We start from the raw sequence: 21,425 nt of genomic DNA on the forward strand, positions 1-21,425 counted from the left end.
TTAAAAACCTTAATTGCCATATCCTTAGTTATGTGGCTCGGAATCATTATGGTACTTTCCTTGAATCTATTTCCAAGTGCACTATTTGTATTTAGACCCGGATGTGGTTGAGGTGTTGGGAGTTAAAAGAAGCATTGAGTTGAATTAAGAAATGTGAGTGGCATAATGTAGTTCTCGAAATAGATTATCTTGTTGTAGTGCAAGCCATTCGTAGTAGTCTAGGTGTCTCATTTCTTGGCAAGAGCTTCTTATTATCCTGACTGAACTTTCAATTGGTTTATTTGAAGTCTTAATTTTCATTTAAAGAGCATTATAGTAATTTTTTTAAAAAAATATATTTTAATGATACGTTCAGCACATAATATCTCATCTAATGCTATGCTGAGGAGTCTTAATTCCGAAGATGTAGAAGAACCAAACAAGTCGAATTTGCTCTCTGTTTGTTTATTAGCTGGAAAACAACAGGTTTTGCATATTGACAATCAAGTAGCCAGGAGATGCTAAAAAGGCAAGCTTGTGGTCTGTCAACCTTCATAGTTCATACCATTAGCAAAATATTAGCCTAAAGTCAGTGAACCCATTAACAAGAAAATCAAAAACCAAAAAAAGACATTAAAAGTTGGACACTGAAACGACCCCTTAAAACGTTAAAATATAGTTTAAAAAGGGACTAAAGGGCAGATCTGATATAACATAATTCTAAGCATTTACAATATTTACAGGCTACACAACTGCAGACGTAGGTCAACTTTGATACATGCCTATATTCATTCATTCACATTTTGTCTGAAGCTAATAAGTGAAACCTGTGGCTGTTTTTGTCTTCCTTCAACTGGTTATGTCGGAATCAGGATCGAAAAGGTCTTCATATTCGAGCTGTAGAAAACAAAACATTATAAAATGATCAATGATATGCAGACTTTGAAGTGTTATTATGCTGAGAATATCATGTTAAAGATCACTAACCTTGACTTGATTATGTGCAACTTTCATCCTGTGATATTCTTCTTGTGCTTTCGTTGAAGCAAACATATTCTTCACCTGCACCATTGATCTCCCGACGCGTTCGCCAGCTTGTTTCTGGCTAGCTTTATAGAAATCTTCTTCGGTGTCGCTTTCCCTGCCCTGTTCTTCGACTGGGGGAACCTGGAGTCCTCGAAAGCCCTTTCTCTTCAAACGCCACCTCAGAACAAGCTTTTCAAGGACTCCAACAGACCAGAGAATTTTTCTGTACTGCCTTCGTACTTGAAATCCCCGGAAAGCAGCCTGCATTGGAGAAATAGAAAAATCATTAGGTTTTCTTGGCTCTCAAAAGTACTTTGTTCATTCAGCCTCATGGATCTTATTAATAGTTCAGAAACACAATTTTCAACCAATGGTCACCTGGATTTTTATAGTTTGGCGGCGCAGGTTAAGAAAATCTCTACGAATCTTCCAAGAACGAAATCTATATTGTATGCGAGCAGCAGCTTGAATCTTTTTCCGGGTTTCAAAATTGCGGAAGGCATGCTGAATCTTCATTGCTGCAATTATACTGCGTGCTTCTTCCTCCGGAGAGGAACCCTCAACTGCTTTAGTTCGAACTTTCAATGAATGCTCCCTGAAGGCAACCTGTATACGTGCTGCTGCATCAGCAGCGTTGCGATAAGCAGCCAAAGTATCCTTCAAATACACCTGCTCTTCACTGAGAGTCTCAGGGTATACAGTGTCATTTGCATTAGTATCAAGGGTGCCGCTAGCATTTCCAGCTATGGTCATATCCTTAAATTGTTCTACCAAAGCCTTTTCTGAAAGATAACCAGCTAAGCCTTCATGACCCATCAACAATGCAAGATCACCAGCTGTACATCCATCAGGGTTCGCTGAAGTGGGATCCGTTACCAAGTTTGGCTTTGCTCCTAAGGTTAGAAGAACTGCCACCATTTTGTCACTGTCAATGAAATATTTACGGGTTAAGAAATGATCTAGCGATTCAAGCAATGTTAATAAAACAAATGAAAATCAGACAGACGTGATAAGCAACCTCGCGAGAGAGATCAAAGCCCTGTAAAATTTAAAGAGCTAAAGAAGAGCAAGAAAATTGAACTCCTGATTATTACATTATTAATTTTATAAAGAAAATAAGAAGGAAAACATTATAAAAATACTCCCCCACCCTGTCCTCCCCCCTTGCTTCCTCTTTAATTGAAAAGAAAACTACAAAAATGAAGAAATATCATACTTTCCATTATAAGCTGCCCAATGTAGAGCTGTCCAACCATGCTTATCGCGAAAATCCAGTGACAAACCTGCCATTGAAAACAAATGGATGGCCCATGAATATCCAAGAATGGCACATAGATGGATTATGCTTTGACCGTGAACATCAAATTCAGTGGGCTTAGACCCCTCAATGACTTTTTCAACTAGCCAATCTTTCAGCCTGTCCCTTAAAATGAGATTGAATAGTTTATCCTGTGCTTGTGGAAACAGAGTTTTCCCATCTCCAGTTGAATTGATGAACTTATCCCAGGCTTTAGGAAAGTTGGGAATTTTTTCCACAAACTTCTTTGCCTCCTTCAGTGTAATAGGTGATACTTTACTAGATAGAATGTTGAGGCACTTAGATGAGGAGAAAAGTAAATGTGCAAGCCGCATCTGCAGTCGAAATTTATCCCAGTTGTTCTTCACATCCAAAGTAGTAACTGGCTCACTAATTACAGGGGCACGATATTCCAAATTTACAATTTGGCTGATGGGTTTGTGGCCATCTACACTCAGAAAAAGGTTTACGAATCCAGGGGAATGTGGTGGAACCAAACAGCGATACACCCCAATTTGAATAAATTCGGCAGGAACACATACATCACCACAGACACAAAGTAGGTTGTACTTTGCAAACTGTTGATACTGTTCATGAAAGAAGCCAGTGACTAGAATCTGCAAGAAAATTAAAATGTCACTGAGAAAAATATAGGAAATGAATCGTTACTTATCTTGGCAAAAGCAAGAAAGCTGCGAAACATTCTCCAAACTTTGTATAAATGCATACATAACAATACCTTTGTCTTTTCATTTGAATAAGCCCATTCAGGTGACACATCAGTTATATTAAACATGTGCTCTTGAACAGAAGATTGAAGATTATGACCAGTTGCTGGAGAAACAAATGAATCTTGAGCTGGCAAAATTGATGTTTCAAGCAATGGATCGATTACAGAGCCTGGAGATTCAATCAAAATGCCGTCTATCCACCTCCCAAAACTGTCCTGGCTCTGCAATCCATTGTTAGCCAAAAGGTCTGACTCACCAGTAACAACTCCAACAGAATCCCTTTTCTGGAAATCTGAATTCATTTGGGCTCCCATATTCTGAACATAAACACTGTTTTGGAGATCACCAGGCATGTTGCCACTCATAGCATTCGGATTGGTCGAATGATCAAAAGAAGAGTGCATAGCTCCCTGAATAGGCAACCCAGAAGATTGATCCGTTACAAAAAAAAACTTAACCTCCCCGAGAGAGAGAGAGAGAGAGAGAGAGAGAGAGAGAGAGAGAGAGAGAGAGAGAGAGAGAGAGAGAGAGAGAGAGAGAGAAGGTTTTATAATGCAAATGCTGAAGCGAAAAAACATTTGCAATGGTCTAGTAGCTTCCTAGCTAGAGAAGAAAACATGTGATCAATGGCGAATCAATATTAGCCACTAGAATTGATGTTTCGAATGATTTTAATTTGGTAGGCACATCATAAAAATACGACATGAAAACTATCATTGCTGTCACCAACCAAACAAGTTGATGTTGTGTAATTGAAACAGCTAGCCATTTCTTATAATCTCTACACAACTCAAACGAACAGCGGTAGATAAACTACTTATATAGAAGGGGACAAGAAAATTGAGCCTAGGAATAAAGAACCTCAAATGATAGAACTTACACCACTCGAGAAGCCATTTCCAACACCTTGATTCTGCTGGTTGAAGCATGAAACTGTATGTGCTACATTAAAAAATAATCCCAACCCCCACAAAAAAAAGGACAAAAGGAAAAAAGAGTCAATACATTCCTTATCACAACCTCTACTAATAAATGGTCTTGGTCAGTTACCTCCCAATGCTGAGTTAATCGGATCATTTGGATCAAGAAGTTCATCCCATTCAAGTGTATTAATATCATGTAGGCTCTGCTCATAAATTTTGTCAGTTGAAGTGTTCCCAGACTCTGTTGATCCACAGAAAAGCAAAGGGTGAGAAGCACTGCAGAATCACTTATTTAAGGGGAACCAAAAAAAATGACTTTACATTATAGGAGGACTACTTCAAATTGATCAAAATCACATTATAATGCAGGGTTATATTATGAACAAGATTTGTTTCTATAAGACTTCAAAATAACCAGCCAAGACAGAAACACTGTATAGTTAAGTAGAGAGTGCACCTAAATGTTCTTCTCCAGCGTCATAATGTGCATTTTTAGTACCAGAATCAAGTTCATCTGATAAAATTCGAGCATGTGGATCAGGCGAAGAACTAGAATGTGAATATACAGGTGTATGCAAAGGAGTGATTGGAGATCCCTGCGACTGTATCATAATGAAATCAGAGCCAAAAGTAAGGTTAGGCACATAGTTTAGAGCACAGAGCAAAAATGACAAAATGAGTCTAAATTGGGTGTTTCGAATAGCTTATTCTGCCAGCTATGAGTACATCCATTCCCATGTAAGGCTAAGATTTCCATTCTCAAGACAATTAGCCAAAGAAAAAATTATTTTCTTCCAAGCCTTAAGAACCTTGCACCAAGAGTGTACAGTTTTTTTGTATATTAAATTAGTATTACTAGTTTCATTATACTGGACTTCTCTCTATTAATTTAAAACAAGTTCCAGTGAAAGTTATTGAATTATTGAAGTAACATAATACTGCCATATAAAAATCAAAAGAAGAATAAATAGATATTTACTCAATTATACTTTGAATCAACTACTGATAGGCTAAAAAGAATACTAACCTCTTGTGTTTCTCGATAATGAACAAGGACAATGTGCTCTAGACTCCTGGAATAAAATTAACAATGAATTTTACATGGTACTGAACTGATAGAGTTTGTTTACACGAGACAGTAGACTAATAGATGAAGCACAAAAATTCACTTACTTATTAAGTAGCCAATAACACCTCCGAACAAAGGTTGGGGAATCCTGGCCATGTGCATAGTACACATGTATCTTTTCTTCATTACCAACCTGTACAGTTGCAAAAAAATGAAAGAAGGCAAATGAATGTATAATCATAGTTTTCTAATGAGGGAATGTTATTTCAAGACGATTCAGTCCATGAAAGCAAGACTAATGTCAACCAATTAAAAAATTAGTAATCAAAAGGCCCCTGCTCAGTTAAATATCCAGAGATCAAATAGGTGGTACCGAAGATAAACATTTTAGAGATACAATATATATATATACACATACATACATATCTCTCTGTACAAATTGAAACAAGATTTTCTACCACCAGAACCTGACAAAGCTGCCCCAACTTGTAACCTCTCTTAACTTCCAACCTCAGTCCAAATTCCTACCAACCTCAGTCCAAATTCCTATGTTCTAAACTCCACATCTTCTACTCTCACCCTTCCAGCTGAGGGTATCACTTTCCAAAAATTAAACGGGAAGAGCTATAAAGTAATCGAATGCATGCCTAATAATAAGATACAAAAATGGTACATAGAACAGCTCACACAAACTTCTTTTTAACAAATCAATTTTATAATCATCCAAAACCCCCATTAACCGGAAGTCAACTTAGACTGGGTAGTTAGCAACAAAGTTTTGAATGACTAGCAAGAAATACCAATCATATATGAACATAGATAAGCCCGTATAGTCATTATATACAAACAATTGTAACAATTCATGCATTTGGAAGGCCGATCATCAGTAGAAAGATTTATCCATCCAGAGATTTAATGCATTTTTAAGCATCCACATAATAACAGCAAACATGTCACAATAGTAGGCCCAGGAAAACAATTCTGTAAATATTGGAAAAAAGAGCATCATCAACCCAGTCCGTTCACTACTCCATATAACACGAATGAGTAATAGGATAAAGATAACATATTGAGGAAGTAAAACTCACTTTTAAGTGTTCGTGAGCTTCCTTAACAGTCTTCCCATCCTTTTTCTTCTTCCAGTTATGACCATCTTTCCTAAAGTTCCTAAGCATCTTACGATCAAATAGTACGATAGTGCCACCTGTTATATCACACAGATCAAAAGCAAAGAAATTGGACCAAAATCAAAAGTTCTTGTGTCAGGATGTCAGCATATATGTTTACGTTTACAATTTAATGCAGCATTGCAAACTCCTCTTCATAATAGCTTCTATTCTATTATACAATGTCGATTCAAATAAAAAGGAAAAGGTGAAATGCACAAACTAAGGTAACTGTGAGCTAATTATGAACGAATAATCCAAGGAATAACAGGGACATAAATGGAAGATTATGGAGCTAAACCATAGAGAAAAAAACAATACATTACAACAAACATGAGAAATATGTAGTTACCTTTAGGTAAGTTCATTGGCTTGACATGGATGGTAAAATATTTGTAATTGGACAACATTGCATAAATTTCATTCGGGCGAAGCCATCTGCTCGGGGCCTCAGCCATGATGGTTGGAACATCCAAATCTGCAATAAAATTCAAACTTATTGTACAAAATAACTTTTTATTCTCTTAAGCACACATGCATATCAGGTCAAAACTTATTGAGCTTATCTCCGAGGTAACAAACAAAAACTAACAGAACATCCAAATAAAAGGAATCGACATAAAGAACAACATAACCCAAAAAAATTAACCAGACAAAAGTAGAACATGAGGAACTCAATAATATACAGATTGAACACTTAAAAATCTACACTATACAGACTATAAACCCCTTCAATCAGCCTAATTCAGTCGAATCCTCAAAACAAAGAAAATACACCCAAATGTATACTTCCTCCATAGAAAACATGAAATCCCAAATAAAAAAAGGCACTTTTTTTTTCACAATTTAAAATTACTTTTCTCACTCTTACAGAAAAATCCCATGCAGTTTGGTCACTCCTCAGTTCAGTAAAAGAAACCATATATAATTTAAGTTTTGTGCTAATAAAAAAAATTGAAATCAAATAACAGAGACAAGTACAATCAAGACAAAGAAGAAGAAAAAAAAACCCAATTATCAGTCCAAAGAGCACAAAATTACGCATTTACACACAAGAAAATATCAGAGAGAGAGAGAGAGACCACGTCGTACGTACCTTGCAAAGTGTGGAATCCATGAATGTTCGAATCCACGAGCTGTCCTCCTTCCATTGTGGAAAAATCGTCCTTAATTCTATCTCAAAACTTCAACCCAATATTATACACCTTAAACCCATCTAAACCCTTCAATCTTGAAAAAGAGTAATACAGAATCAAACTCAAAATCGACTGATTAGATGGATAAAACAATAATAATTGATGAAAACTTACTTGATAAGAAAGAAAGGAAGGAAGAAACGAAAGTGTATAGTCTGAAATGGAGGAGGAGAGAAAATTGAGAAGAAAAAGGGTTAATGAAAGTGATCAGTTTTCTCTTTCACTGCAACTAAAAATGGTCACACAGACATATACATACATACATTGCATATCATAAAAGAGAAGACGACTTTTAAGCGCTGTACTTTTTATTTATTATTATTTATTTATTTATTTATTTACTTAAATAATATTATTTATTTGTTTGTTTTAAAAAAATATATGTATTTATTCTTTTGTTGTTACTAAAAAAAATAAAAAAAAAAAGTGAAAAATAGCAATAATTCATTTATTAAATAGTGTTACTGTACATTGTACATGTGTTAGTGTTACACTGGTGAAAGGATCAGCTGATGACTGCTCATTCTGTCCTTTATACTATTTTTTGTTTTGAATGTGACATATTAGTTCCCACTTATTTTACTTTTATAAATATGGCTAATTGAGATTTATGTCCTCTTAATTTTAACATGTACTAAATCATGTTCCCTGAACTTTTAAGGTCGTTAAAAATTGAGATTATTGGATTTAAGGACTTTTTTCTAATTTTAATAAAAAAGTCTAATATGGATGAAAGTTCAAAGGCATTATTTAGTATATGTCAAAGTTGAGAGGCATGATTTGGTAGATATCAAAGTTTAGGGAGCATGGTTTAGTACATAAATAATCACTGAAATAGTAAAATTGAATGAAATTAGACAAAAGTCCTTAAATCTAACAATCTCAATAGTTCAGGGGCATTTTTAATGACCTTAAAAGTTCAGGGGACATAATTTGGTACATGTCAAAGTTCAGGGGGCAAAAATCTTAATTAGCCTATAAATATTATAGAATATTACTAACTAATTATACGATAACACTTCATCGTAGTGCTAGGCACTATGAGTGCCTCATAGCAATACTCATTTTTTTTTATTTAAGGATATGTTTGGCAGATAGGATTGGACTGAACTAGACTCAATAATTTTAGTAGTTCAGTGTTTAGCCATGTTGGAGAACTGGATCACTAATGCAGTTAATTTTATTTATGTAAGATTATTTATCTCATCAAGAACCTTGGAAGTATTAAAACGAGATCCTGAGAGCTTGGGAATATGACACCCAACGCTGAGGTTGACAAATGGCCTGGTGCGTTGGGTTCTGTTTATCTGATTTTGATTTCGTTTCGATCGTCAATCTAGTATTTCACAATAACTAATATCCATGAAGTCAGAGAAGTCAAATTCACAACTTCACATTTCTCATTTCCAACATGAAAAACTCTAAGAAATGAAGAGTTTTGAGTCTCTTATTTTTGCAGAACAACAACATCTCCGAGAACTGGTGACCAACATCACCAGGATACAAAAATAGACTGAGTGATGTCAAAATATCAGCTAGGCATCTTAAATTACATCCCTTGGACGTTATGTCAACCTGGCTGCTGGATATCAACCTGGACGTTGGGTCATGAACTGACTTCAGTAAAATAATCATAACTCACTATATTGATCTGATTGACGCGATTCAACTTGTGTTTCGAAGATAATTCAATTATCTATCAAGTCATGTATCACACTCAAATCGTAATTCTGAAGCTATCATCGTCAAATTTTACTCCAAGAGAGTTACGAAAATAAGCTCTAAGTTACCCTCAGCATGACTCGTCGGGCTCCAAAAAATGGCTATCACCACCAAGAGATAATTTTCACCGTTAGATTATTAGCTTAGGTTGAAAAAATATATTTTTCTCTTATTTTTTGTGGGTCTCCTTCACCTATAAAAGGAGAGCTCCCTTAGCTCATTTTTCAAGTTCAAAAACTACCCACAAGGTCAGAACTTCTCTCTCTAGTTTCTTTCTCTATAAATTGGAGCTTTTGATATTTAGTCTTTTTCTATAATACCATCTCATGAAAAATAACTCAAAGTAGTTGTAGCTTCATTACTGTCGCGATATAGAGAGTGAACTACTATAAATTTGTTGTGTCTCTCTTATAATTATTTTACAACTTTTTTATTCTCATCAATTTAGCGAGCGGGTGTGGCTTAGAAGTTCAGTCCTAATTTTTGAGTCAACAAAACCTTTTATTTAAGACAACTCTATTATAACCTTTTGTTTTGTCTTTGATAACTCTAAAAATTAGAGTTATTTTATCAGAATTTTATTTTTATATTGATCCATCTCCCACTAAGATGGATTGGCTGTTACTTTCTACTCCACGCTAATGGTTTCTCAAGCCAGCTCCACTTTGTGGTCTATGATCATTTATTTTGCGAAATTATTTGCTTCGGCCATCGCAAAAACTGAAAAAAGAAAAAAAAGGCGAAACCAAGTCGTTAATACCATACACTAACAAATATAGTCCTTTTGATAAGAAAAAACAAATATAGTCCCTATAACTATTTGGAGAGGTTCCTGCTAGACCCAACATCCGGAAGCAAGTTCTCCAAGGAACATTACTCCAGGATAATAAGATCAGGAACACAAGAATACAAAGCAAAAGATCACAAAATGGTCTGTCTAACACCAAAAGAGACCTAGACAAAAGAAAATGCAGTGTTTATAAAGCATATATACCACCAATACAGAGCAAACTACTGAGCAAATTTGCCTTAATTAACTTAAAAGCTTCACAAGCAAAACACATATCCTAAGAACTGCCCTACACAACAAAGTTTGCAATAAAAACCCACTCAAACCCTAAACATCATGGCTATACATCTACAATCTCCTCTTTAGACGCAGCGACTTCGACATAAATTTAAATATAAGTTTGAAGTAAGAAACACTTACTTATGAAAACTATAGTCAGGGGGATTTGATCGAGACGTAAGAGCCTTGCTTGAAAATCTTGAGCACGTCCTAGTAGTTCGTCGACATTTGCTTGAAAACCCAGCGACTTCGATGGCTTTGAAGGGTCTATGGTGAGGGATAGGGGTGGTGTGTCTAGCTATAGTCTTGATCGAATGTGAAGCAGAATGTGAAGAATTTCTTTTATGATATTGGACATTCATTAGTAAATATTTGAGGATTTCTTCTCTCTTGGGAAATTTTTTCCCTTTGGAAATTTTGAACTTAGAAATTTAAAATGACGAAAGTGGTAACTAGTCAATCCTCACTCTATATATACAAAGTGGTGATCCATGTACTTTTAATCTGACAACCCATATTAAAATTTGGAAAACATAAAAGAGATCTAACAGTTTGAGAATAGGGAAGGGTAGCAGTTAATGATGTATGCGGGATCGAGGTCGTCTTATGATGACATTCACCTCGAAAATCCTGCTGACATGAGTTAGCCGTCATTTCACATCCTCAGGCTTCACACGCTTTTTCAAGGCATGTAGTGTGCACGGACCAAAAGATTCATGACACATGTACTCCATTTCCATTAGACAAAAAGATTGCAAGCCTCCACCATTTACTACTATAGAATCCTAAGAGGTTGTACCTATTCATGGGTCCGTATCCAATAGTGAATCTGGGAGTAGGCTACAAGCCTCCATGACTCTCGAGCCCTGAAGGCTTGGGGGTAAATGTTATCCATATTTTTAGATAGATGGCGTGTGCATTTTCTAATGTCCAAAGTTAATATTAGCAGGCCCAATCAAGTTAGCAAGTAAACCCAGTTACGGAGTCAAGCTACGACTTTGAATTCGGATGTAAGGTCAGCCTACAGACGTGACGAGGCCAGGCCACTATGATTCGAGAAATAATGTTTGGCCCAAAAGGCAAATGATCCATCAAGATCAATATTGATGCAGTAGTAATTCAGATACGGGTAATTGAAGAGACATCCATAAGCTTTCGAATATCATCTTATGTAACGTCCTCCAGACATGGGGTCCCACCATGTCAGGGATTTGTCCCCTACGTCAAGCCCAAAGAGTGCGCACACCACCAAAATGCAACAATCCTTTTGTCCAGTGACATATTATCTGACATTCTCATCACTAGTACAACAACTTGCGACACGTGGCATCATATATAATCGGTCCTCACTCGTATGGATGACCGTTATTTCATGAATTGGGTGTCACCCAATCAATCTGAAGTCAATATATATTGTATTTTACCCTATTTGTGGGCCTAGTTGACAACTTCAAACCCTACCGGGTTCGAGTTCATCAATACTCGGTTCTACCCGATATATATAACAGTATCCCCTCATGCAAGGGGATCAGCTGCAAATCAATTCTGAGAAAAATGCTAAGAATTAGGGTTCATCTGCTAGGACAAAAATATTTTTGTAAAGATACTTTGAAGCTTTTTTAGCTCAATAATATTAGCTCGTGGAGCAAGATTCATTACCGTCTAAACACTACTACAAAAAGTATAATTCACGTCGGTTTTTAAGTGTCACTTAAAGAATTTACGTCGGTTTATAAAACCGACGTATATACCGTAGTCGCAAATAGTTTTTATTAGCGTCATTTTCAAAACGACGCAAAAAAAAATTTTCGACATTTATAAACCGACGCTAAATACTTACTTTTCTATTTTATTTTATGTGTCGATTAAAAAATGACGCTAAATCTTTCATGGCATTTTAAAACTGTCACAAAAAACTTATTATGTCGGTTCAAAAATGTCATATCAATTGCCAAAATACTTTTTTTTTAACATATTGCGTCATTTATAAAATGAAGCACAAGTGTAGGTAAAGAAAAATTGTAAATTTTCATGCAATTTTTCCCACCTACATTATCAAATTTTAGAATCATTCTATATAATAGTAAATACATAATACAAAAAAAAATTATAATAACATTTTTAAAACTTATATAAAATTAGTAATCAACTCTTTTAACTAATCACATAATACCAAAATTGTGTTAGTATACAAAATATTCCTTTTGTCATTTTCTTGTTAAGTACACTGAGTTGAGTCTCCACTCTGAAATTTCAGCTACAAACAGTAGGAAACCCCAAGATCACCAAGCATATGTAGCTTGAATCCAAGAGCGTGTCAAACACAGTGTAGGATGCAGTGTCAAAGTTGAAGAGCCATTAACTTGTATCGGCTGGGAACAGCTAGAGATTTCAAGAATAGCTCCAGTCATTATTAATGGCCATTTCCAGTGATTTCCTTCGAATTCTCCTCTTTTCTTTGTAGACAGTCCAACTTCAGTCGATCTATCTCTTCTCTTCACATATACAAAACATAACACAGAGAAAAAAATGAATGGCATACCTGTGGATTCAATGAATGCTATCTCTTGTTTGAATAAATACTTAACGATAATCATAAGCTTATTATCTTAATAAACAATGAATGGCATACCTGGGGATTCAAAACATCCATCCGATTGATAATTTCATCCCAGCACAAAAAAAAAAAAAACAAGTAGACAGTAAACATTAGTCATCACATTAATTAATATATATATAATACATTGAACAGCTTATAGCGTCGTAATATTTTTCTTAAAGCTGGATAAATTATACAAATGCATTCAAATCAAATCTCATTAATTAAAAAAAAAACTTATTTTTGTATTATTATTATTTAGGAATTTACTCATTGATAATCTCTAGCTATATAAAGCAATGCACCAAATTACGAATATGCAAGCTCTAAACAACTATATGTAGGTGGTACTAGCTAGAATTCTAATAATAAAGTCTCACCACATTACATGAGAGCCCTTTTCATAAATATAATGAAGAGCACCAGTGGTTCTTTGTTTTTAATAGCCTATATTTTCTTAGTCTTCCTCTATAGGCAGGAGTGAAGTAAGTACTAAGTACTAATGAATTCTAAGCAAATATAAATATATCTAAGAATTGATCATGTATTTCATAATAAGAATATAATCTTTTAATAGTTTGTTGTGTTCATGTGTGTATAGGTTCACATAGTTTACATGGGTGAAAAATAACACCATGATCCTGAGCACGTAACCAATATGCACCATGAACGTATATGTATTTCATCAAGAATTTAATTAAAAGAAGGAAACTACTACAACATCAACAAACAATAATAATAATAATATCAGAAAATTAAAAAAGAGTAATGGAATGGATTACTAAATACTAGTTTTGATTGTGTTCCAGAAAAAGAGTAATGAGAAAAAAAAAATAGGAAGAATAAAGTAATTATCGGCTAATGGCTATGGTATCAATTTTTCTAACTTAAAATTTGCAATTATTGAAATACGTTTCTCCACTTAAAATTCTATTAGTCTTGAAAAAGCAAAACTTAAGGTGAATACAAAAAGCAAAAGAACAAAAGTTGAAAGAAAGAAAAGAACCGAATAGTTGAAATAAAATAATGAGGAAGCCTAATTATGTGTGTAATTAGTAGGCTTTTAGTATTTCTTCGATGTGGTCTACTCTATATCTTAAGATCAGCTAAGTGAAAAACTACTACGTGAAAAAAATATGTAGTTATAGATTCAGATTAATGCAGTAGCTATATAGCTAGCTTATATTATTTATGCATCAAATATAAACAAGTGAAAATCTATCAAATAGGCCAACAATGTATTAACTAATATGGGACCAATTGTCCCCAAAAAATATGCAAATATATGGTAATTACAAGTGAAAAACTACCAAATAGGACAGCAATGTATAAACTATTCAAATTTCAAACACTAGTATAATTTTGTTTACCTTAAATCTTAGTAATATCAAAAGACGAAACCTGAGAAATGTAGTATATTAGACTAAGAAATAATGAATTCAAACCTTATTTTCACTTGACAATTCGACGAATCTTTTACGCTCTGAGCAAGCTCCAACTGTTCATTCACATCAAACACACAACGATACAAGAACTACAATCAGATCAAAGGGATGAGAACAATACTTGCAATGATAAATAAATCTTATGCAAAAGCAGTTTACCTCAAACATTGAATGCGCACCAAAACAAATGACTAAATTAAAAATTAAGCACATATCAAGAGAAATGCATGCATGGCTTATACAAAATCAGAGGTAGCATATCACAGTAGAATGAAACGTATATAATAACCAACTCAAAATTTATATTCGATATATATGGCTAATTGAGTAATTTTTCAACAATAATTAAAATCTCTGGTTTTACAAGAAATTGAAAAGCGACATAATGGGGGACCAACCTAAAATCAAAAGAAAGAAAAAAAAAATGAAATAATGATCTTTTGTGAAGGACCAGCACTCATGATCTACCAAATAATGATCCTCAATCAACATGAATATCAATAAGAAAAAGGGACCAAGGCTATTAAAAAATTCTTCAATACTTTATCAAATCGAAATTTCAAAATAGCGGGAGAATAAATAGAGTAATGAGTAAACATTGAATTCCATAGAGTACTAAACTGAATCTATGGTCCGCCTGTGCCATCGACGGCAAGAAATGGGCGTCAGAGATGGGTTGGAGATGGCAGAGAAGGAGAGAGGAGAGCTTCAGGGTTTGGGAATGTTCTATAAATCTCTAAAATACTTTTTCTGCCCTATGGTTTTGGGAACTCTACAACTTAAAACATTTAACTGCAACAACAAACCCTTTTTAACTGAATTCATAAATAAGGCCCTAATAGTTTCTCAAGTCATAATGGAACATCAGCAAATAGATTTAAATTTAAGGTGATGGTCGAATTCAAATAGCTCACCACTATATACTACCTCTGTAGTTCCAAAACTAATATTTCCAGGATGTTTCATCTCAATGTTCTTATTATTGTCTGCAAGTTAGAAAATAAATTAATGCTATTATCAACACAAGCCAAACTACATAGGAAAAGTACGAATAAACAAGCGTAATATAACCTGAATCATTAAATAGACCTAAATTTAATTTCTCTAACTAGTATTTTCTTGATTATACAATGAGCTCATCTTATGTAAACATACAAACAACACAAACTTGAGAGAATATCTAATCGATATTACTCTGAGATTGAAGTACCCTTTCAAAACTCATGAATGTAATAGAGCCATCCATAAAAAAAGAGCTACTGTCAGACATAATCAAATCATCCAAAATTCTAACTTGTGCACTCCACTAAGAGTGCCTTCACCAATGAAGCAAATGAAATTCCTACTTCTAAGGTTTCGAAAAGGAAAAAAAATCTCATAAATGAACCCAAACAAATTATAGAAGTAACTAAGAGGAAGGAACCTTAATACCTGTGACATGGTCCTCTGTGAAGGCTACTCCGGCGGCGGCGGCAGACCAAGAAGCAAGGGACACAAAATGCGAGTTGGTTCGAGAGACGGGAGTATGCGTTTAGGGTATATCGACAAAAATAGCGAGAGAAAAATGTGAGGGAGGGAGAATCACGAGTGAGAGGAAACCAACTTTTAGGGATTACACTTTTTGAAGTGGATGAGATGGGGTGTAGTTGAATCCACTCGAGCCCTTTGGTTCTCTTCGACTGGGCGCAGTATCAAAGAGGACAGAGGAGCCGCCTGTTTCGCCAGAGCAAATTTGAAGAGAGTTAGGTTGTGAACAGTAGGCATCTGATTAGGTTTTAAGGATTTTACATTTTATTACGTCGGTTGCTGTCTCTTCTATTTCATTTTGTGTCGTTTTTAAAACCTCGCTAACACAATAGTCGAGTGTTAATAACAGACGTAAAATGAAAAGCAATTTTAAAATTTGTTCCTTTATTCTCGTCAGTTAATTTTTTACCGTCATTTTTTAAAAGACGCAAATAACATATTATTAGTGTCATTTTTAAAAAGACGGGTCAGTTATTTGGGTACTATTCACGTCGGTCAACGCTATGAACAGTAGCGTTGACCGACGTAAATAGTGTAATTTGTAGTAGTGAAACCATGTAAAGTCTTAATTTTCTTATTCTTTAAAATATTTCTTTCTTAAGTTTAATTATTTTATAATCAGTTTTTGAAAATTTTAGTAAAAAGTAATTAAATATGTATAGCTTTAAATTACAATTTATCCCACAAGTATTATTAAATATATAATGTTAAGTTGGTATTTTAATAAAACACTAAGGTGACGTTTAGTTGGAAGGAATGAAAATATAAGAATAGGATTAAGAATGAGAATTGAAATAGGAATGGAATAGAATAAAATTTAAAATGCATAAAAAATAATAAAAAAATTATTAAATTTTTTCAAATCTTGCATTCGAATGGTTTTTCTTTCAATTTCAAAATAGAATAGTCATTCTACTAAAATAATGGAAAGATCATTCCATCGGAATGGTATTCTAAGTGTTTTAGATGCAACCAAATAAAAGAATAGAATGAAAATTATTTCCTTTCCATTCCATTCTGTTTCATTACTTCCAACTAAATGCCACCTAAATGAGTACGTACCCTTTAAATTTATTGTCTAAAATAAATTAATATATTGAGGATTGGTATAGGACACTATTGTAAAAATTGTATGATTGACTATGTTAATGAAAATTTCTTACCTTTTAATTAATAGTCAAATCAAATTATAGTAGTTCGACCTTCAAAATTGACATGTATCCAACAACATGTATTGATTTTGTTTATGATACAAATTCACAATGTTTTTCCATATACTTGATTCAACTTATAAGTGGTACACGATCTAGGGTTTCTCATAATTATAAAATTAATTAGTTTCATAATCTATATTAATTAATTATAGATGTAGTAGAGTCATTCATAAAAGATATGTGACAATTAATTAAGTTGAATTTACGTATCATATAGAGTTAATCATGTACGTTCATGACATGAACAATAAAGTAAGAAGTAGCATTCATATATTTATATGTAATACAATAGTATTTCCAATTGTATAAAAGAAAACAAAGAAAAGTACCCTTAGATTAAGAAAAACTATTACATTTCACCAACTTTTTTTTCATCAACTCTTGTGTACTTTCTATCCATCATATTTTATTAAAGAATAATTAGTATTTTTGTCCTTAAACTTTCGACATTACCTGATCTTGTCCCTTAAAATATATTACTTGTTAAAAATTTCTCTTAAAATATAACAGTTACATAATTATATCCCTTTTATTAGATTCTGTTTCTTTTACCGTTAAAAATTAATATTTTTATCCCCTGAACTTTGACCAATACAAAATTTTGCTCCTTTTATTAAAAAAAATTAATTTTAAAAGTTATAATATTCTATTAATTCTGAAAAAATTAATAAAAAATTACTAAAAAACCTAATAAAAATATTAAATTAATTAAAAAATATATTAAGTTTACTTAATAAACCTAAATTATTCCTAAAAAAATATTTTTAAATTTTTTATTTATAAACATGTATCTTAAAAAATAACACTAAAATTTTTTAATAAATAATTTAAACAAACTAAGATTTTTTTGAAGAAAAATCAAACTTATTTATATTTATAAACTCAAATCTTAAAAAATAAAGAAAAATAATTAAAAATTCAATAAAAATACAAAATTATTTTGAAAAAAAAAATAGAAATTAAACTTAAAAAATATTATGTTTACTTTAACAAGTCTAGATTTTAGAGAAAAAAAATAGACTCAAACTTGTTCCCGTAAAATTTAGTTTTTATAAAAATTGAATTTTTAATATTTTTTTTATATCAAAATAGATTTTTTTAATAAAAAAATAAATATATTTTTTAAATTAGTTATTTAGTTTCAAAATTTTAATTTCGTTTTAATTTTCTTAATTATTCAAAATGATTTTTTAAGAAATAAATTAATTTTTTAAGATTTACTAAAAAAATATTGTTTTTATTTTGAGGAGATACGATTTAATAGTTGTCAAAGTTTAAGTTACAAATTTACTAATTTACAAAGACATGTCAGTATTTAAATGAAATAATAAGACAAAATCTAACAGAAGGACTAAATTTTTGTAAATATAAAAGTTCAGAAAAAATTCTTAATAAACTGTATATTTTAAGGAACAAAATTAGTATTATAAAAAAGAGAAATCACCCCATATATTATTTTTTCTATAAAAAATTCAAGGAGTAAAATCAACAATTACTCTTTATCAAATGTTAGTCATGATAGTGATATTGAGTATCTATTGGGCCATATAATAATAGCATGAATGACCTTGTATTGTTCTAATTAATGTGGCCCTACTATAGTATGTAAAATGTGAAGCCTTATCTGTGACTATGACTTCTATCAATTATAAGTTTACCAAAATATGATTTTTTTTCTTAAAAAATATTATTTTATTAGAAAATTTTAGAAAAAAAAAAAACATTATTTCAATTTTTTCATAAAAATTATATTTTTACACAAAAATTAAGTATAAAAAAATATAATTTTTCATTTCATTTTTTTTTCTATAAATTATATACTATTTTAGATGATAAATACCATTTTTAAATCCTTTATTTCAACTATAATTAAAAGGACATTTCTCATCATTAAAAAGGACCATACTTTTCTTTTTTTTCTCACTTTTCTCTTATCTCTATTTTTCTTTCATACTAAACAACTCAAGTTTTTCTGATTTATTTTTTTCCCTCCCACTATTCTTCTCCACCAGACATTTATACCCATATCGAACACAGATATGCAGATGCATTCCTAAACAAACAAGAAAACTCATTCAAACTCATCAAATATCCAAATTCAATATTACATCAAACACAACATACCAGAGACTATTAATTTGTCCAAGTCCTAATCTTATGCACTGGCTCGTTTGGAACATCGTATTAACTTGTATTGTATTGTATTATATTAAATTGAATTATATATTATATTTTTATATAATATTATATTAAATTTTAATTTATACTAAAATATTATATATTTAAGTGTCCATACAAATAAATACTACATATAGTTTTATATAAAAATATTGTATAAAATTTAATTTAATATAACACTATATAATACAATACAGTATAATACGGCGTACTAAACGAACTAATTAATAAGATTATCCAATAACTTACCATTTTCTAATTAATATTGGAAAGGTGTATATAAATGAGCTCTTTTTGACGACCTAATAATTTTATTGTTTTAATTTTTGTAGGTAATTTAACCTATTTTGATTCACGACAATAATACTATAATTTATGGTTTGATAGAATATGTCAGTTATTTTTGTTTCAAGGAGTTCACTGATAGTTCATATTTTCATTGTGGATTCAATTCTAATCACTTCATTAAAAAAATAAAAACTAAATAATAAGAGTACTTATTATATTTGTAAAGATATTTAAACTAGTCAAAAGTCTTTTTTTTTTTTAGTTATTTTTATAATTAATTGAAATGAATGATTCAAATTGACATATTAATTAACACAAATGAGCTTATAAACCCAATTTCATATTAAATCTATTTGACACAATTTATTGTTTAAGGTATTATTCTCTTATAATATAAGACTTGTTTATTTTTTTAGTAATATAGTTGTTGCACTTAGTCTATGAGCATACTGTAATAATAAAATTATCCGCTACGTACAAGAAAATTATAATAATATTAAATTAATACTTAAAATATATGTATATCATGCTAACAAAATTATATATACTATAATTAAAATATGTATATATTCAAAAAAAAATTGTATATAATAAAATAGAAGCTAAATATCATCTTAAATAAATTATATATTATAGACAACAAAAATCACATACCATACAATAAAATATGTATAGATATAATAAAAAATAAAATAATATAATATAATATTATTAAAAATTATATATACCATATAAAATTAAATAAAAATTAAACATACATGATATACTATACAATAAAATAAAATGATATAGTATACAATAAAATTTATATACCATATAACAAAAAATATATAAGATACTAATAAAATTATATATCATGTCAATTACGTACAATAAAAAATAAAACTTAAATATTATTTTAAAAAATAATATACCGTATAACAAAAAATACATATACCATTCACCAAAACACATATATATACTAACAATAATAATAACAATAATATATATTACTAATATGTATATATACTATACAAACCAAATTATATACCACAATTAATATATATATACCATGACAACAAAATTATATACTACCACTGTATATAATAAAGTAGAAACTAATTAAATATTATTTAAAATAAATAATATATCATATAATTAAAATATATAAAAATAATAATTAAATATATATAGCTTGCCAATAAAATTATATACATACATTAAAATATTTGTATTATGCTAACAAAATTATATACCATTATTATACATAGCAAAATAAAAATAAATATATTCTAAAAATAATAATATATCATACAACAAAATAGAATTATACTGTACAACAAAATGTATATATACCAACAACCCTTAACAATTCATAAAATTAATTAAAATATCGACATAACTCTCAAATAAAAAAGATTTTAGCAAAACTAATATAAATATACCATAATCTTTAAGTAATTTATTTCTAATTCTAAAAAAAAATTATATGAAAAAAGAATTATTAATTTTTTTATGTATAGCAAAAGATAATATAAATAATAAATAATCTAAAAGGATCGTTTTGTTACAAGTTTTAAAATAATAACATTTACTAACGTAGTTCTATAATTTGAAACTATATACTATAATTTCCCATTATTTTATATAATTTTTGTAGTCCTTTGCTTGATTAAGAAAGTTCTTGCTAACATACAAATTTAGCCACGGTTCTGAAATTGATATTTGTTTTTTTTATTCATATACCCTTTGCTATAATTGTTGTTATTTTAAAAAATAAAATAAAATTGTCCCCCATTATTTTTTTCTTCTAGAAAAATACAAAAATATATTCTCTCATATTTTCTTCCTACCACATTATTAACGTGTAAATTTGGTTTCTTGTTTATTTGTCCTAAGTAAACAGGTTTAATTAGTTTTTAAGGATTTGTTTAATTAATATAAGTTCAATAGTTTAATATATGTTTTTATATATAAAAAACAAAACTGTAATGTTTATATTCAAAAGTCCAAACTC

General features: G+C 31.0%; 2 protein-coding genes across 9 annotated transcripts; both read right to left on the reverse strand.

The window, feature by feature from the left end:
• Nucleotides 1–498: 498 nt before the first annotated feature.
• On the reverse strand, nucleotides 499–7,669 carry LOC115724191 (calmodulin-binding transcription activator 5). Of its 3 annotated transcripts, none has more exons than XM_030653665.2 (14): nucleotides 7,502–7,669; nucleotides 7,288–7,421; nucleotides 6,544–6,669; nucleotides 6,114–6,229; nucleotides 5,130–5,218; nucleotides 4,984–5,029; nucleotides 4,414–4,558; nucleotides 4,084–4,197; nucleotides 3,914–3,975; nucleotides 3,042–3,443; nucleotides 2,222–2,919; nucleotides 1,384–1,930; nucleotides 967–1,266; nucleotides 499–876 (listed from the first exon to the last, which is right to left on the reverse strand). In XM_030653665.2, the coding sequence occupies exons 2-14, from the start codon at nucleotides 7,340–7,342 to the stop codon at nucleotides 829–831; spliced, it is 2,748 nt and encodes a 915-aa protein (XP_030509525.2). In that variant the 5' UTR covers nucleotides 7,343–7,421; nucleotides 7,502–7,669; the 3' UTR covers nucleotides 499–828. The 3 variants fall into 3 exon arrangements, with proteins under 3 accessions (XP_030509525.2, XP_030509527.2, XP_030509526.2); XM_030653667.2 differs by having other exon boundaries at nucleotides 3,914–3,966; nucleotides 7,502–7,662; XM_030653666.2 differs by having other exon boundaries at nucleotides 7,288–7,414; nucleotides 7,502–7,656.
• Nucleotides 7,670–12,288: 4,619 nt separating this feature from the next.
• Nucleotides 12,289–16,222, reverse strand: LOC133031111 (uncharacterized). Of its 6 annotated transcripts, none has more exons than XM_061104437.1 (5): nucleotides 15,654–16,194; nucleotides 15,150–15,208; nucleotides 14,222–14,275; nucleotides 12,811–12,849; nucleotides 12,289–12,673 (listed from the first exon to the last, which is right to left on the reverse strand). In XM_061104437.1, the coding sequence occupies exons 2-5, from the start codon at nucleotides 15,186–15,188 to the stop codon at nucleotides 12,461–12,463; spliced, it is 345 nt and encodes a 114-aa protein (XP_060960420.1). In that variant the 5' UTR covers nucleotides 15,189–15,208; nucleotides 15,654–16,194; the 3' UTR covers nucleotides 12,289–12,460. The 6 variants fall into 6 exon arrangements, 4 of the variants coding, with proteins under 4 accessions (XP_060960420.1, XP_060960419.1, XP_060960422.1 ...); XM_061104436.1 differs by having other exon boundaries at nucleotides 12,811–12,848; nucleotides 15,137–15,208; nucleotides 15,654–16,191; XR_009684598.1 differs by lacking the exon at nucleotides 12,811–12,849 and having other exon boundaries at nucleotides 14,223–14,275; nucleotides 15,654–16,222.
• Nucleotides 16,223–21,425: the final 5,203 nt, after the last annotated feature.

Source organism: Cannabis sativa, chromosome 9, assembly GCF_029168945.1.
Source record: "Cannabis sativa cultivar Pink pepper isolate KNU-18-1 chromosome 9, ASM2916894v1, whole genome shotgun sequence".
In the NCBI taxonomy this organism is placed as follows: Eukaryota; Viridiplantae; Streptophyta; class Magnoliopsida; order Rosales; family Cannabaceae; genus Cannabis; species Cannabis sativa.

Excerpts from the sequence above, each read along its gene's own strand:
- LOC115724191 (XM_030653665.2), bottom strand. The coding sequence starts at position 7,342 with ATGGAAGGAGGACAGCTCGTGGATTCGAACATTCATGGATTCCACACT. Across the intron at positions 5,219-6,113 it reads AAGCTCACGAACACTTAAAA|GTTGGTAATGAAGAAAAGAT; the intron begins GTGAGTTTTACT and ends GCAACTGTACAG. Across the intron at positions 3,976-4,083 it reads GATTAACTCAGCATTGGGAG|CACATACAGTTTCATGCTTC; the intron begins GTAACTGACCAA and ends TTTTTAATGTAG.
- LOC133031111 (XM_061104436.1), bottom strand. The coding sequence starts at position 15,188 with ATGAAACATCCTGGAAATATTAGTTTTGGAACTACAGAGGTAGTATAT. Across the intron at positions 14,276-15,136 it reads TACAGAGGTAGTATATAGTG|TTGGAGCTTGCTCAGAGCGT; the intron begins GTGAGCTATTTG and ends GTGAATGAACAG. Across the intron at positions 12,674-12,810 it reads TGGATGTTTTGAATCCCCAG|AGAAGAGATAGATCGACTGA; the intron begins GTATGCCATTCA and ends GTATATGTGAAG.